The sequence below is a fragment of the Moschus berezovskii genome, chromosome 3 (genome assembly GCF_049115385.1).
Source record: "Moschus berezovskii isolate FMDL1 chromosome 3, NW_MosBer_1.0, whole genome shotgun sequence".
Taxonomy (NCBI): domain Eukaryota; kingdom Metazoa; phylum Chordata; class Mammalia; order Artiodactyla; family Moschidae; genus Moschus; species Moschus berezovskii.
In genome coordinates, this window is record NC_142462.1 from 61,931,646 (window position 1) to 61,944,138 (window position 12,493).

The 12,493-nt window shown below is 34.4% G+C and overlaps 1 protein-coding gene across 3 annotated transcripts in view; it reads right to left on the reverse strand.

The window, feature by feature from the left end:
- Nucleotides 1-12,493, reverse strand: part of MDFIC (MyoD family inhibitor domain containing) — a 102,200-nt gene that overhangs the window by 30,504 nt on the left and 59,203 nt on the right. For all 3 annotated transcript variants that reach the window (XM_055420831.2, XM_055420830.2, XM_088834519.1), the window contains exon 4: nt 5,853-6,125. In XM_055420831.2, coding sequence (XP_055276806.1) covers nt 5,853-6,125 — 273 coding nt within the window. The remainder of the gene's footprint in view (nt 1-5,852; nt 6,126-12,493) is intronic.

Genomic DNA, 12,493 nt, shown 5'->3' on the forward strand with positions numbered 1-12,493 from the left:
ATCCAGGGATTGAACCTGGGTCTCCTACACTGCAGGCAGATTTTTTTCTTTTTTCTTTTAACCATTTGAGCCACAAGAGAAACCCACTATGAAATATGTTAAATAGCAAATATCACTAAAAAGTATAAAATCTCCTCAAAGTATCTTTGTTGAAACAGTTTTTACAAAATCATAATAGCTATCATTGGCACACATGTGTTAGGATTTACTATTCCTATGATAAGGAAAAAATCATCTTAGAGTCTAATGAAAGCTTTTAGAAATTTGAATATGATACTAAATTATACTATAATTATTTCAAAGGTCAAGAATCTTAAATATGTCTTAAAAAATCTCTACCTGGGTGATGCAATAAAAAAATTGAAGTAACGTATGTATGAATATTTAATTATACAAACAAGTAGGAATCTACCAATTTAATAATATTCAAATAAAATGTACAGTATTTTCCCACATGGGTATTTTTTTCCCTCTATTGCATAAAAGGAACTTTTTTTAAAAAAGAACATATTTTAAATGAATATGAGCACATATTTTATTTTCCAATGCTAGTTTCATGGAAGTGGTTTGGAATAAAACTTTGCATCACTTATTAACTCAGGGAAAACAATGAAGCTATCATACTGGGCATGACTATATATTTAAGAAAAACATTTCGACTCAGACCCAGTCAAGCTTCTTCAGGAATTTACAGTCTAGAAGGGAAGGAAAATGGACACAGAACATAGGTATAAAAATTGTTTTCAAAATTTTAGTTGGAAGAATTTAAAGAAGGCAAATGTATACTAATCACAAGATCCTTGCCTGACCCACATCTGGAATGATATCAACATCCCATGTGATGTTGGAAAGGCCAGTAAATTACCTTTTCCTCAGAGAACTTTAAGGCAAAATAACACAGTGGTGTCGAGTATAGACCATGGAGCCAGAATGATTTGGGTTTGAATCTCATTTCTATCATGCACTAATTGAGTGTAGTGCAATCACTTAGTGTCTGTGTGCCTCAGTTCTCTCATTTATAACTAGATAATTACATATAGTTCATAGAATTACAGTGCTGTTGGGAGGATCAAATGACTTCATGTGCATGAAGCAGGTAGAAAAGTTATGTAGATTAATACATAGAATAATCTATGGTACCAATCTTCATAACTGAATCAACACAGCTTAAAAAGAGAAATCTGATGGAACCCATGTCTATTTGTCCTGAAGCCTTAAATAATCCACATTAAAGACATATTAAAAGATGTCACCAACTCACTGATGCAATTGCGAGGCTGAGTCAATCCTTACCTCTCTATAAGCAATAGGCTCACATCATAGCAGTGTTTTCTAAACTGTCAGCAAAGCAGCCCTTAATGAAACACTATGAAATAGTTGTACATTTAATTTCATCATCTGAACCAGAAAAATGCCTCTCTGGTTATCGCTGTTGTTTATGTGCAATACCAAAACCATAACCACAAACACTGTTTATCCAGAAAAAAAGCACATTGCCAGATCAGGCAAGGTTAGGTATTTTTGTGGTTTTCAGCAAATACCATTTTGCTACTTGTTTGCTCATTTTGCTATAAGAATAGGCATTAACAATGTAAACTTAAAATTTTTTTTTAATAATTTCTATCCATAAACAAATGGGACCTAATTAAAATTAAAAGCTTCTGCACAGCAAAGGAAACTATAAGCAAGGTGAAAAAACAGCCTTCAGAATGGGAGAAAATAATAGCAAATGAAACAATTGACAAAGAATTAATCTCCAAAATATACAAGCAACTCCTGCAGTTCAATTCCAGAAAAAGACGACCCAATCAAAAAATGGGCCAAAGAACTAAACAGACATTTCTCCAAAGAAGATATTCGGATGGCTAACAAACACATGAAAAGATGCTCAACGTCACTCATTATCAGAGAAATGCAAATCAAAACCACAATGAGGTACCATTTCATACCAGACAGAATGGCTGCTATCCAAAAGTCTACAAGCAATAAATGCTGGAGAGGGTGTGGAGAAAAGGGAACCCTCTTACACTGTTGGTGGGAATGCAAACTAGTACAGACACTATGGAGAACAGTGTGGAGATTCCTTGAAAAACTGGAAATAGAACTGCCATATGGCCCAGCAATCCCACTGCTGGGCATACATACTGAGGCAGCCAGAATTGAAAGAGACACATGTACTCCAATGTTCATCACAGCACTGTTTATAATAGCGAGGACATGGAAGCAACCTAGATGTCCATCTGCAGACAAATGGATAAGAAAGCTTTGGTACATTTACACAATGGAGTATTACTCAGCCATTAAAAAGAATACATTTGAATCAGTTCTAATGAGGTGGATGAAACTGGAGCCTATTATACACAGTGAAATAAGCCAGAAAGAAAAACACCAATACAGTATACTAACGCATATATATGAAATTTAGAAAGATGGTTACAATAACCCTGTATACGAGACAACTAATCTTCAAATGTATAGGCATAAAGTTGTTTCTATTATTTATATTATTAATGCTTCAATGAGTAATTCCCATTTTGAGTACTGTTTATTTGCAAGATTTTTCTTGTTGATTGTTACCTGATGTTTCCCTTTTAAGAGAAGCTTTTTAAGGTAGCTTTGACTCTGTTGAGCCTCTCAATTTTATCTTTATTTTTATTGCATTAATACCTGGTATGTATTAGTTGCTTTCTTTTCCTAATGATTATTCTGTTTATTTTGCTAACTTCTTAAACTGGCTGTATACTTGTATACTCATTGCTTTTCCTTTTTATGTAAAGTCTACTACATTTAAGGCCTCAGGGGATAATGTTTTCCATATCCCATAGGTTTTAAGACTTTGTATTTTTGTTATCTTTCTGTAATGATGTTGTTTTTGATGTTGTTTTTAAATGCCATGTACTCAGTGAGTAATATAAACACGTAAATTTCAGTTTTCTAATAAATTGTATTTAAAAAAAAATTTCTATACATTTTTAATAGTATCACATTCTGGTCTCTTCAAGACCTACTGTTCTCACATATAGGCCTCCAGAAATCCAAATGCTGTCTCTGTTTAACAAAACTATTTACCGTAGCCAAGACTTGGAAGCAACCTCAGTGTCTATTGACAGATGAATGGATAATGATGTTGTATATATATATAAAGGACTATTACTCAGCAATAAAAAATAATGAAATAATGCTATAAAAAGAATTAAATTATGGTATTCACAGAAACATAGATTCCTAGAGATTCTCATACTAAATGAAGTCAGTCAGAAAGAGAAAGACAAATATCATGATATTGTTTATTATGTGGAAGCTAAGAAAATGATAGAAATTAACTCTATTTACACAATAGAAATATACTCACAGACTTTGAAAACAAACTTATGAAAGTAGAAAGGAGGTGGGGGAAGGATAAATTAGGAAATTGGGATTAACATATGCATACTATATAAAAACAGGTACAAAGGACCTACTATATATAGCACACAGAACTATACTCAATATCTTGTAATATCCTGTAATAGATAAAAATGTAAAAAGAATATGTATATGTTTAACTGACTCTCTTTGCTGTACACCTGAAACTAATACAACACTGTAAATCAATTATATGTCAATAAACTGAAATTTTTTAAATTAAAAAAAATTTCTGCCATTGTTTTATTCCACAGACATTAGATTTCTGCTCACCATGATTCACATATTCTATACAGCAAAAGACTTGCTCTGAGAACAAAGCAGCTCTGCTATAAAGCAAGCACCACAGAATCTTAGAACTGAAACTACTTTTTCAGTTTTTAATCCAAAGCATTTTCTTTAAAAAAAAAGCAGTCCCAGAGAATAAACTTACCTTTAAAAGTGAAGGCCAGAAGGAACAAAAAAATTTGAGGGTACAACCTTAAATAGCAGCAAAAAGCAGGACAATGTCTTATCTTTGAGAAAATATGAAATAGGACAATGGAATTTTCATCTTAACTCAAGTAATCACAAAGAAAGGTACTATCAGGTTAATTTGTATAGCAAAGCAGTGAAATAAGTGGGCAGGACATTGTAAAATATACTTAGATAAGTCCACTGGTGTTTGCTGTTCCTCATTCCCCTAATCCAATATGGAACAGATTTTGTGATAAGAGAAGGATTACAAGGGACTTCCCTTATCCACACCCTATCCACAGCACCCATAAGGATGGGTGGGTGACAGGGGAAGAGGAACATGAGAGGGGAAAAGCAGGAAGAGGAGAGAGGGAGGGAGAGTGGAATTTTATTTCATTTACGTACTATTGGTTTTCCTCTTCCTTATATGTTAGTTACAAAGCTGCATTCTTCCATTAGAAATAAATTCAGAGATGGTATTAAAAAATAAGCAAAAATATATAAAACTCTATAAGCTATTTCAAGTTGGATTGCCATGCAAATATTACCATTGTTTAAAATCAGTAAATTTCAAATGGAAAATTAGACGTTAGGAGCACAATAGGAAAAGTCAAAAGTATAAAACAAGTAGATTTCAATTGCATTCAATTATTTTACCCAATCACCTAGAAGCAAAGATCCTCTAAAGAAAATTGCATTGCCTTCCCAACTCCTTAGAGAGCCAGTTTAGTTAACAGCCTACCTATGCTTCAGAGATGACCATGCAGCTTACATGTCAAACTCATTTTAAAGTGTCAATCATGTCCTTTTCAATCTAATTAGTTTGGAAAGTAGTGTCACTGACCTGGAACTATGCAGACCATTTATTATCATATCATTTGATCAACCTAACACTTTACCTCAGTTGAGTTTGAGACACCTGTAGCCAAAATGTAATATCCTTTCTCCCACTCATGACTAGTAACTCTCGATACAATTTCCTATTTACAACTCAATTTATCTCGATGAATAAGCATGGGGAACTTCACAGAAGCATCCCCAGAATTTCCTTTATTTAAGATTTCATGATAATTTAAATAGGTGAATAAGAAAAATATTTGTATTATATATATGTAATATATATATAGTCACACACAGATGTGTGTATAAGATTGAGTTTTTGATGCCAATGAATTGCTAAAAGGAGAAGAGAAAGAGCAGAGGAACATGCATATATGCTGAGAGAAATTTGGGACCTTGAACTTCAGGGAAAGTGATTTTTTAACATAAATTCACAAGTAATTTTTATAAAAGGAGTTTGTAGGTTATAAACCCAATGTCATCCGATGGGCTTGTGTTATAATAAAGGAAAACTTTTCGTGCTTCAAAGCACGAAATTAATGAGGTAATTTCTAATTCTTGAGAGGTCAGAGAACACAGCCCAGTGCCTCTAAGGGAGGATCTAGAGGCCAGGCCACCATGAGCATGGAACAAGGCAGAGTTGGGCGAGGGGTGCTGCCTTTGACAGCACTGGTAACTGGAAGATGCTAGTCACTCAAGCAAGAGTTCACCTAGGCCTTTCTCTGTCAAGAGCAAGAAAATTACCAAATTGTTGCTTTAGTTTTGTCTATTTAAAAACTGAACTGCAAGACAAAAACACAAGCAGGTATCTCTGAATCAGAGATTTACATACTGAATCACGGACTGAAAAAATACATACAATCATATTCCACCAAAACATGGTATTCATATTTTTAAATGTGGTTTAAAAAGAAGTATAGCAGCTATATTTAAAGTTATGACTCTTCACTCCAGAAGACCATCTAAAAGCAGGATGTCAGCTGCCAATGCTTCCGTTATAGGCTGGGCTTTCCTCTGGGAAAGTTGCATTTTACCAAAATTCCTGTTTGGAGGCAAAGCAACATTCTTCATACATTTGCTTGATCAAATAATTCTTAGTGAAAGTGATTTTACACCTGGTCAAGTAAAACATGCATCTGCATCACACTCACCTTCAGGTGAAGAGCCTGTCTTTTGGGAAAAGACAGCATTTACTTTACTCTTCTTACTGATGTCACTGTTTACAGACAAGCTGGAGTGAATTTTTCTATGCATTTTTTGAGAAACGGGTGCTGAAAGTCTTCGATTCTCTGCAGATACGTGTTTGGCTCCGTGGTGGATTCCATTGCCATTGCTCAGACTTGGGTGGCCGTTCTTTATCTTGCTTATTTCCTCCTCATTTTCCTGTGCTGCAGTTTGAAGCTGAGGCAAGCGCTGAGGTTGAGCTAAGTGGGAAAAAAAAAAAAAAAAGAAATACAGGAAATATTTATCCAGTTAAAAAAATGAGTATTTGAAAATAATCAAAATCCAATCAGTAGCAGACTTTCTTTGGTTTCATCCATGATCCTAACGTGGAGTTGGGGAGGGACACACAAATAAATATGAATACAGAGAAAGCATAATTACTAAAAGAGAAATGGAAAGGGGTCATCAAGAGTAACTTTACATAAGGGACACAAAAAGAAGAGGAAAAAATGGTGCTTCTTTTTTCTTTAAGTAAATTTAAGTTGGAAATCTGCAAAAGGTAATTCATAACTCATTCAACAGCTAAGTCCCAGGTCCCATTTTGGGTGCCACAGACACTGCAATATTATCTGAGTATCCCTGATAATGATAAGTACTCAATTGCCTTTTGAGATAAAAGAAAAGGAACAATGAATTCAAGCATCAAAGCTGGATGTGTGTTGTATTGTTTTCTTTTTAATTCCACTTTAAATTCTGAAAAAAACCTTTTCCATATTTTTTTTTATTTTAAAATAAACCATTTATGGAAACTTAGGAATAGAAGAGAACTTCCTTAATCTGATAGAACACATTGATCAAAATTTAAAGTCAGTCCTGCAGAAGTACTCCCATTTGGTCAGGACCAAGGAAAGAATGCCCACCTTTACCCTCTTACACGACACTATGCTGGCAAAAGCAATGAACACCAAAAAGAAAAAACATGTCTGAGTCCTGGAAATGAAGAAATATTTTTGAGATGGATACATAATTGAATATTCCAGGGGAAATCTAAGAGACTATACAGTCTGAAAAACTAAGAATTTAGCAAGATGTGGTGGCTCAGACGGTAAAGCATCTGCCTACAATGTGGGAGACCTGGGTTTGATACCTGGGTTGGGAAGAGCCTCTGGAGAAGGAAATGGCAACCCACTCCAGTACTCTTACCTGGAAAATCCCATGAATGGAAGAGCCTGGTAGGCTACAGTCCGTGGGGTGGCAAAAAGTCAGACAAGACTGAGCGACTTCACCTTACCTTATACATGATAAACCATATTAAATTAAATGAAGTTCTATAAGGCAACAGTAAGCAACTAGCAAATATGCAAGAACTGAACTCTTTACAGAAACAACAAAAGAAAAACAAGCCAACAAACAAACAAAAAAGCCTATAAGTATCTAGGAATTAAGTTAGGAAAAAGGGGGAAGAGATTCTATGGCAAAACTGACCAAACATAACTGAAAAACATTTAAAAAAAAAAACTAATAAATGAAAAGATTATAAGTATGTTAATTCTGGTAATATGGTAATTATCCCCAATTTATGTAATGCAATTCCCATAAAAATTCTAAAAGGCTTATTTGTGGAACTTGACAAATGGATCCAAAATTTTATAAGTAATAGTAGTCAAGAATCACTAAGGAAATTTTAAGGAAGAAAAAGAGGATTGTGGGATTTGACTCAGATAAAAAGTCTTATCTTGAAACTATAGTAACTAAAGTGAAAAGTGAAAGTGAAGTTGCTCAGTCGTGTCCGACTCTTCATGACCCCATGGACTGTAGCCCACCAGGCTCCTCTGTCCATGGAATTTTCAGAAAGAGTACTGGAGTGGGTTGCCATTTCCTTCTCTAGGTGATCTTCCCGACCCAGGGATTGAACCCGGGTCTCCTGTGTTGCAGACAGACGCTTTACCATCTGAGCCACCAGGGAAGCCTAAATCATATAAATGGTTCATATTTATCACTCAAATCTTTCTTTTTTTTTTTTCTTTTTCAGCCACACGGCATGTAGGATCCTGGTTCCCCAATCAGGGATTGAACCCACACCCGCTGTGAAAGTCTTGCAGTCTTAACCACTGGACCACCAGTGACAGTGGGCTTTCCCAGTGGCTCAGCAGATTGCTTGCCAATGCAGGAATCATGAGTTCAATCCCTGGGTCAGGAAGATCCACTGGAAGAGGAAATGGCAACCCACTCCAGTATTCTTGCCTGGAGAATCCCATGGACAGAGGATCCTGGTGGGCTACAGTCCTTGGGGTCACAGGGTCAAATATGAATGAATACACACGCACACACAAACTGAGACAGTATGGCATTGGTCCAGACATAGACACATACCAGCGGAACAGGAGAGCAAGTTACCAAAATACTTGTGCATGCAAATACAAATGCATCTATCTCTGATACAAAGAAATTTCAGATGTTTTCAATGTCTACAAATGAAAACTTTAAAAGAAAAATATAAAATAATATTTTATTGGCATGACACTAAAAAGGGAAAACTAATTTCTTTGGACAACAAATCACAAAATAAGCATAGTGACTAGTGATCATCTATGTTGCTCAGCATTTCTAAAGACCCTCATAGATTTCTAAAGACCCTTATCCCTACATTCCTTGAGTTAGAGGGCATGTATGTAACTTACATTCTACCAAGCAGAAGCACAACTCACATGCAGAATTATGGATGCAAGATGGCAGCCACACCCGGGTGGTGGAGCCTCTCAGCACAGACAGTAAAGAAGGCATTTGTTGATCTTGGCAGTGGGTGCAGTGTCTGGTGTCCACTTCCTAGCACATCAGTGGGCAAAGCATGCATTAGTAGTAAGTTTCTTCATTAGGAAAGCACCCATTTAGTGGGCATGATCCTTGGCTGTAGAACTCCTGGGAGAGTCTATATGCTACTAATAAATATTTTCTATTTAAATTAGCTAAAATGGATTCTGGTTTTTGAAGCTAAGAGTCCTGATTTCCACCCCCCCCCCAAATGTTATCTATTTACATTGGTTAAGTAATGAATTCTTAAAATCAACATTTATCTTGCTAGTATAGGTCCTAAGCAGAGTTATAAATCACAGAATTTCAGCAAAAAAACAGCAACAGCAAAAACCATTTGGTATCAAATTTTACTATTTTATCATTTCCTGGAATTTCAAAATACAAAGCTGCTGTTTTAATTAGTCTTTTCTGTTTAAGATTATGAACAGTTATGAAATATTAATTAAATCTGAATACTAAGAGGTCTTCAACTTAGAAATAAGTATAGTACACAAAACTGTAACAATTACACATAGAACTGATAATGGTTAAAATGGACTAATTATCTGTTATCTTGGGACTACCTAAGACTTCATAAATATTTTTGACAAATTAGACAAGTCTTTAGCACACATTGTTTACTTCCATTCTTGTTCACATATGTTATGTCTCTTGAGAAAAAATATCTTAACATACCAGACTATTTTATTCCTCATGAATGTACACATTGTAAGAAAAAAGTTTATTATTATTCTTTTACTTAACAAAAGCATCCTTTCATACCAAGTTTATTAATGTTAATACCCAATTTATAAAACTAATATATGAAATCTTAGAGTTAATCAGTTTTTTAGTAACAAAGGAGAATAATTATCTAAACATTTAATATTTGAGAATAGCATAGAGTAATAGCTGTAAAATTTATCAAAATGTTTTGTTTTCCTCCTAACTTCTGACACAAAGAAAAAAAGAAGAAAATGGTTACTTCTCTGCTTAGCAACTATATATGTCCTTCTCAAGGCTAAAATTGACAATCAAGGCTTGTGCAAAAGGAGATCTATTTCTTATGGGAGTGCAATCATTTGATCTAGAGATTAATTTGCTGCTCCTGTAACTTCTTGTATCAACTAGAATGACATCCTAATGACTGCTATTGAACATAAAACCAGTTATGCATATGTATTTAACAGGATGCCAAAGAAGATAGTTAAACCTAATTTGGTGTTCTTTTCAGAGCTCTTTCCAGTAATCTCACCAAATGAATGGAATGTTTTGGACTACTTCTTCTCTGAAAAGAATAATTCAAGCAACTGAGAGCTGGGTTAAGTGGAAATGTTATTGACCAATGCTGTGGAGACTTATCAATCAAAAATGCCCTGTCATATTCCATAATCCAAGATCAATTTATAATTATTATGTAACAAGCATTCCCTATAAATAAAAAAAAAAGGTGGTAAAAGATAATCAGGTCTTGCCACCAAATTCTAAAACCGACAGATCTGACCTATTACTACTATCAAAATTGACTATTTGCAAATTACTGTGTATGATCGGAGTGACATTCAAACATATTCTTAATGATTTATCTATATTTCAATCTTCAAAATTATATCTATTTCTGTTGGCAGGTAAATGATAGTACATTCATTTTTGTTTCACTGCCACCTAAGTATTTTTAGTATAGTTTGTATTATGGTCAATAACCAAGTATTCTCTTTTCATTCCAATTTCTTAACATTGTGATTTTGTCAGATGCAAGCAAATATAAGCAAATCAAAATTGGATAAAACCTAGATATATGAGTTATATTAACAGACATTCAACTTCACTGATGCTTTTTCATAGATGTGACTTAAATCTTACAGTAAATGTACAACTAAAACCAAATCAGAAACATGATTGCGTTCTTGAATAAAGAACAAAAATGTCTGACTGACTGATTAAACCATAACTACTTAGCTTTAAATAGATTTTTTTCCCCTTACTGTGTAAAAGTTGTGTATGGCTTTAAAAAAAAAAAAAGCACACTAATATGGGAACGACACAATGCTTCTTAAAACACAAGTGATGCCTAGGGACCCTCGCTCTCCCTTTAATGATCCACTGCTCTCATTCAGCTGTCTTTCTTTTTTCAAATCTTTACATATGTGACAGCTCTCAAAAGTAGACCATAGACCATCTGGCATTTTCAGAGGTGTAACTTGTGCAAATTCAGCTCTATTGGGAGTGCACTGCTATCTTCTGCCTGCGTTATAAAGGGACAATAGAATGTAGAACTTATGAGTTGTTTTGAATTATTCATTTTTTTGCCTGTATATTCAAGAAATTTTACAAACTCTGCATTTTGTACTACATAATCACATGCGTTAAAGGTACAAAGAAACTTTTTGACACCTCTTTTCTACAGAAAGCTGGCATTTTGTTTGATATGTGAACATTCAGCATCTGTTATATCATTCTAAACAGGATGGGTGCTTCCACAAAAGACCCCATTTTAAACTTACTCTATATGAGCAAAAAAAAAAAATGTATTCTTGATATTCAGTAACGAATGCAATACACATCAAAATTTCAAATACCAGTTATTTGAACATTCAACATCTCCAAACCTGGAGAGCATTGGTCACCTGCTTACCATATGTGTAAAGATTTTTTAAAAAATCATTTCTCACACAATGCAGCATGATTGTAATTTTAATATCCATGATGAATAGTTACAAATGTCTTAAGAAATACTATGCTTTCTAGGTTCAAATATTTTCAATCAGGAAGGAAACCGATAGAATTAGATCTAGTGATTTTCAATAAGAAGAATAAGTATGGGAGTAATGAGTCAATAGCATGAACTTCTTTTGATAATTTTAAAAAAACTGGGTGATACTGGAGCTAGTAATAACTATACTTGAGACTGCAGCTGCTGGAGGAGCAACATAAAGCAACATTCTGCTATAACATATAATCTATTAGCATGTGCAAATCATCTTCAGTTGTTGGTCTCTTTACACAGTCAGATTTAATAAAATTACAAAAGAATTCTCATGCCATTTAGTCAGTTTAAATGGCTGTTGCACACATCCCAAAAAAAAAAAAAACCCTGAATTAAACGCTTAGGATTTAAAATTGTCAGTAACAAAATGATCAAAATAGAATACGGAGAATAGAATGTGGAAGGCGGAAACTGACTTGGTATAAACCGAATTTACTCTTCCTAGTTACAAAGTTTTTGTTGGGTACCCAGTACTGTGCTACTCCTTGATCACTAAGAGACAGACAAACAGACACACACACACCCACCCTCCCACACACATACACATGTAGACTTTATATATACTTATAACAAAATAGCATTTTATTAAATATACATCTACATACAATAATAGGTTTCAGTTCAGTTCAGTTCAGTCGCTCAGTCATGTCCGACTCTCCGTGACCCCATGAATCACAGCACGCCAGGCCTCCCTGTCCATTTCAACATGCACTAATATAACTACACTATATTATTGATACTTATTGTTATAATGGAAATTGAGGCTAAAATCAACTAAAATAAATGTGTTATTAGACAACTTCAATCAGCTGATACAATCCTTTCTCAGTGTACAGACCCAGCATTCTAACACAGTCTGGAAGCTCCTGGCATTTTCTACCTGTTTCCTTAGTTCCCCTCCAAGTGCCTTCTGAAATTTATCTCTCTCGCAGGCTTCTAAACTTTTCCATCACATCTTCTCCATCTTCATTTTATTTAATGTGTATACTAACATATTGAGATATATTTTGGAATTATAATTTTTTTAGAACCTTGACCTTTTAAGAATCCCAATTAAATCCTGTGCTT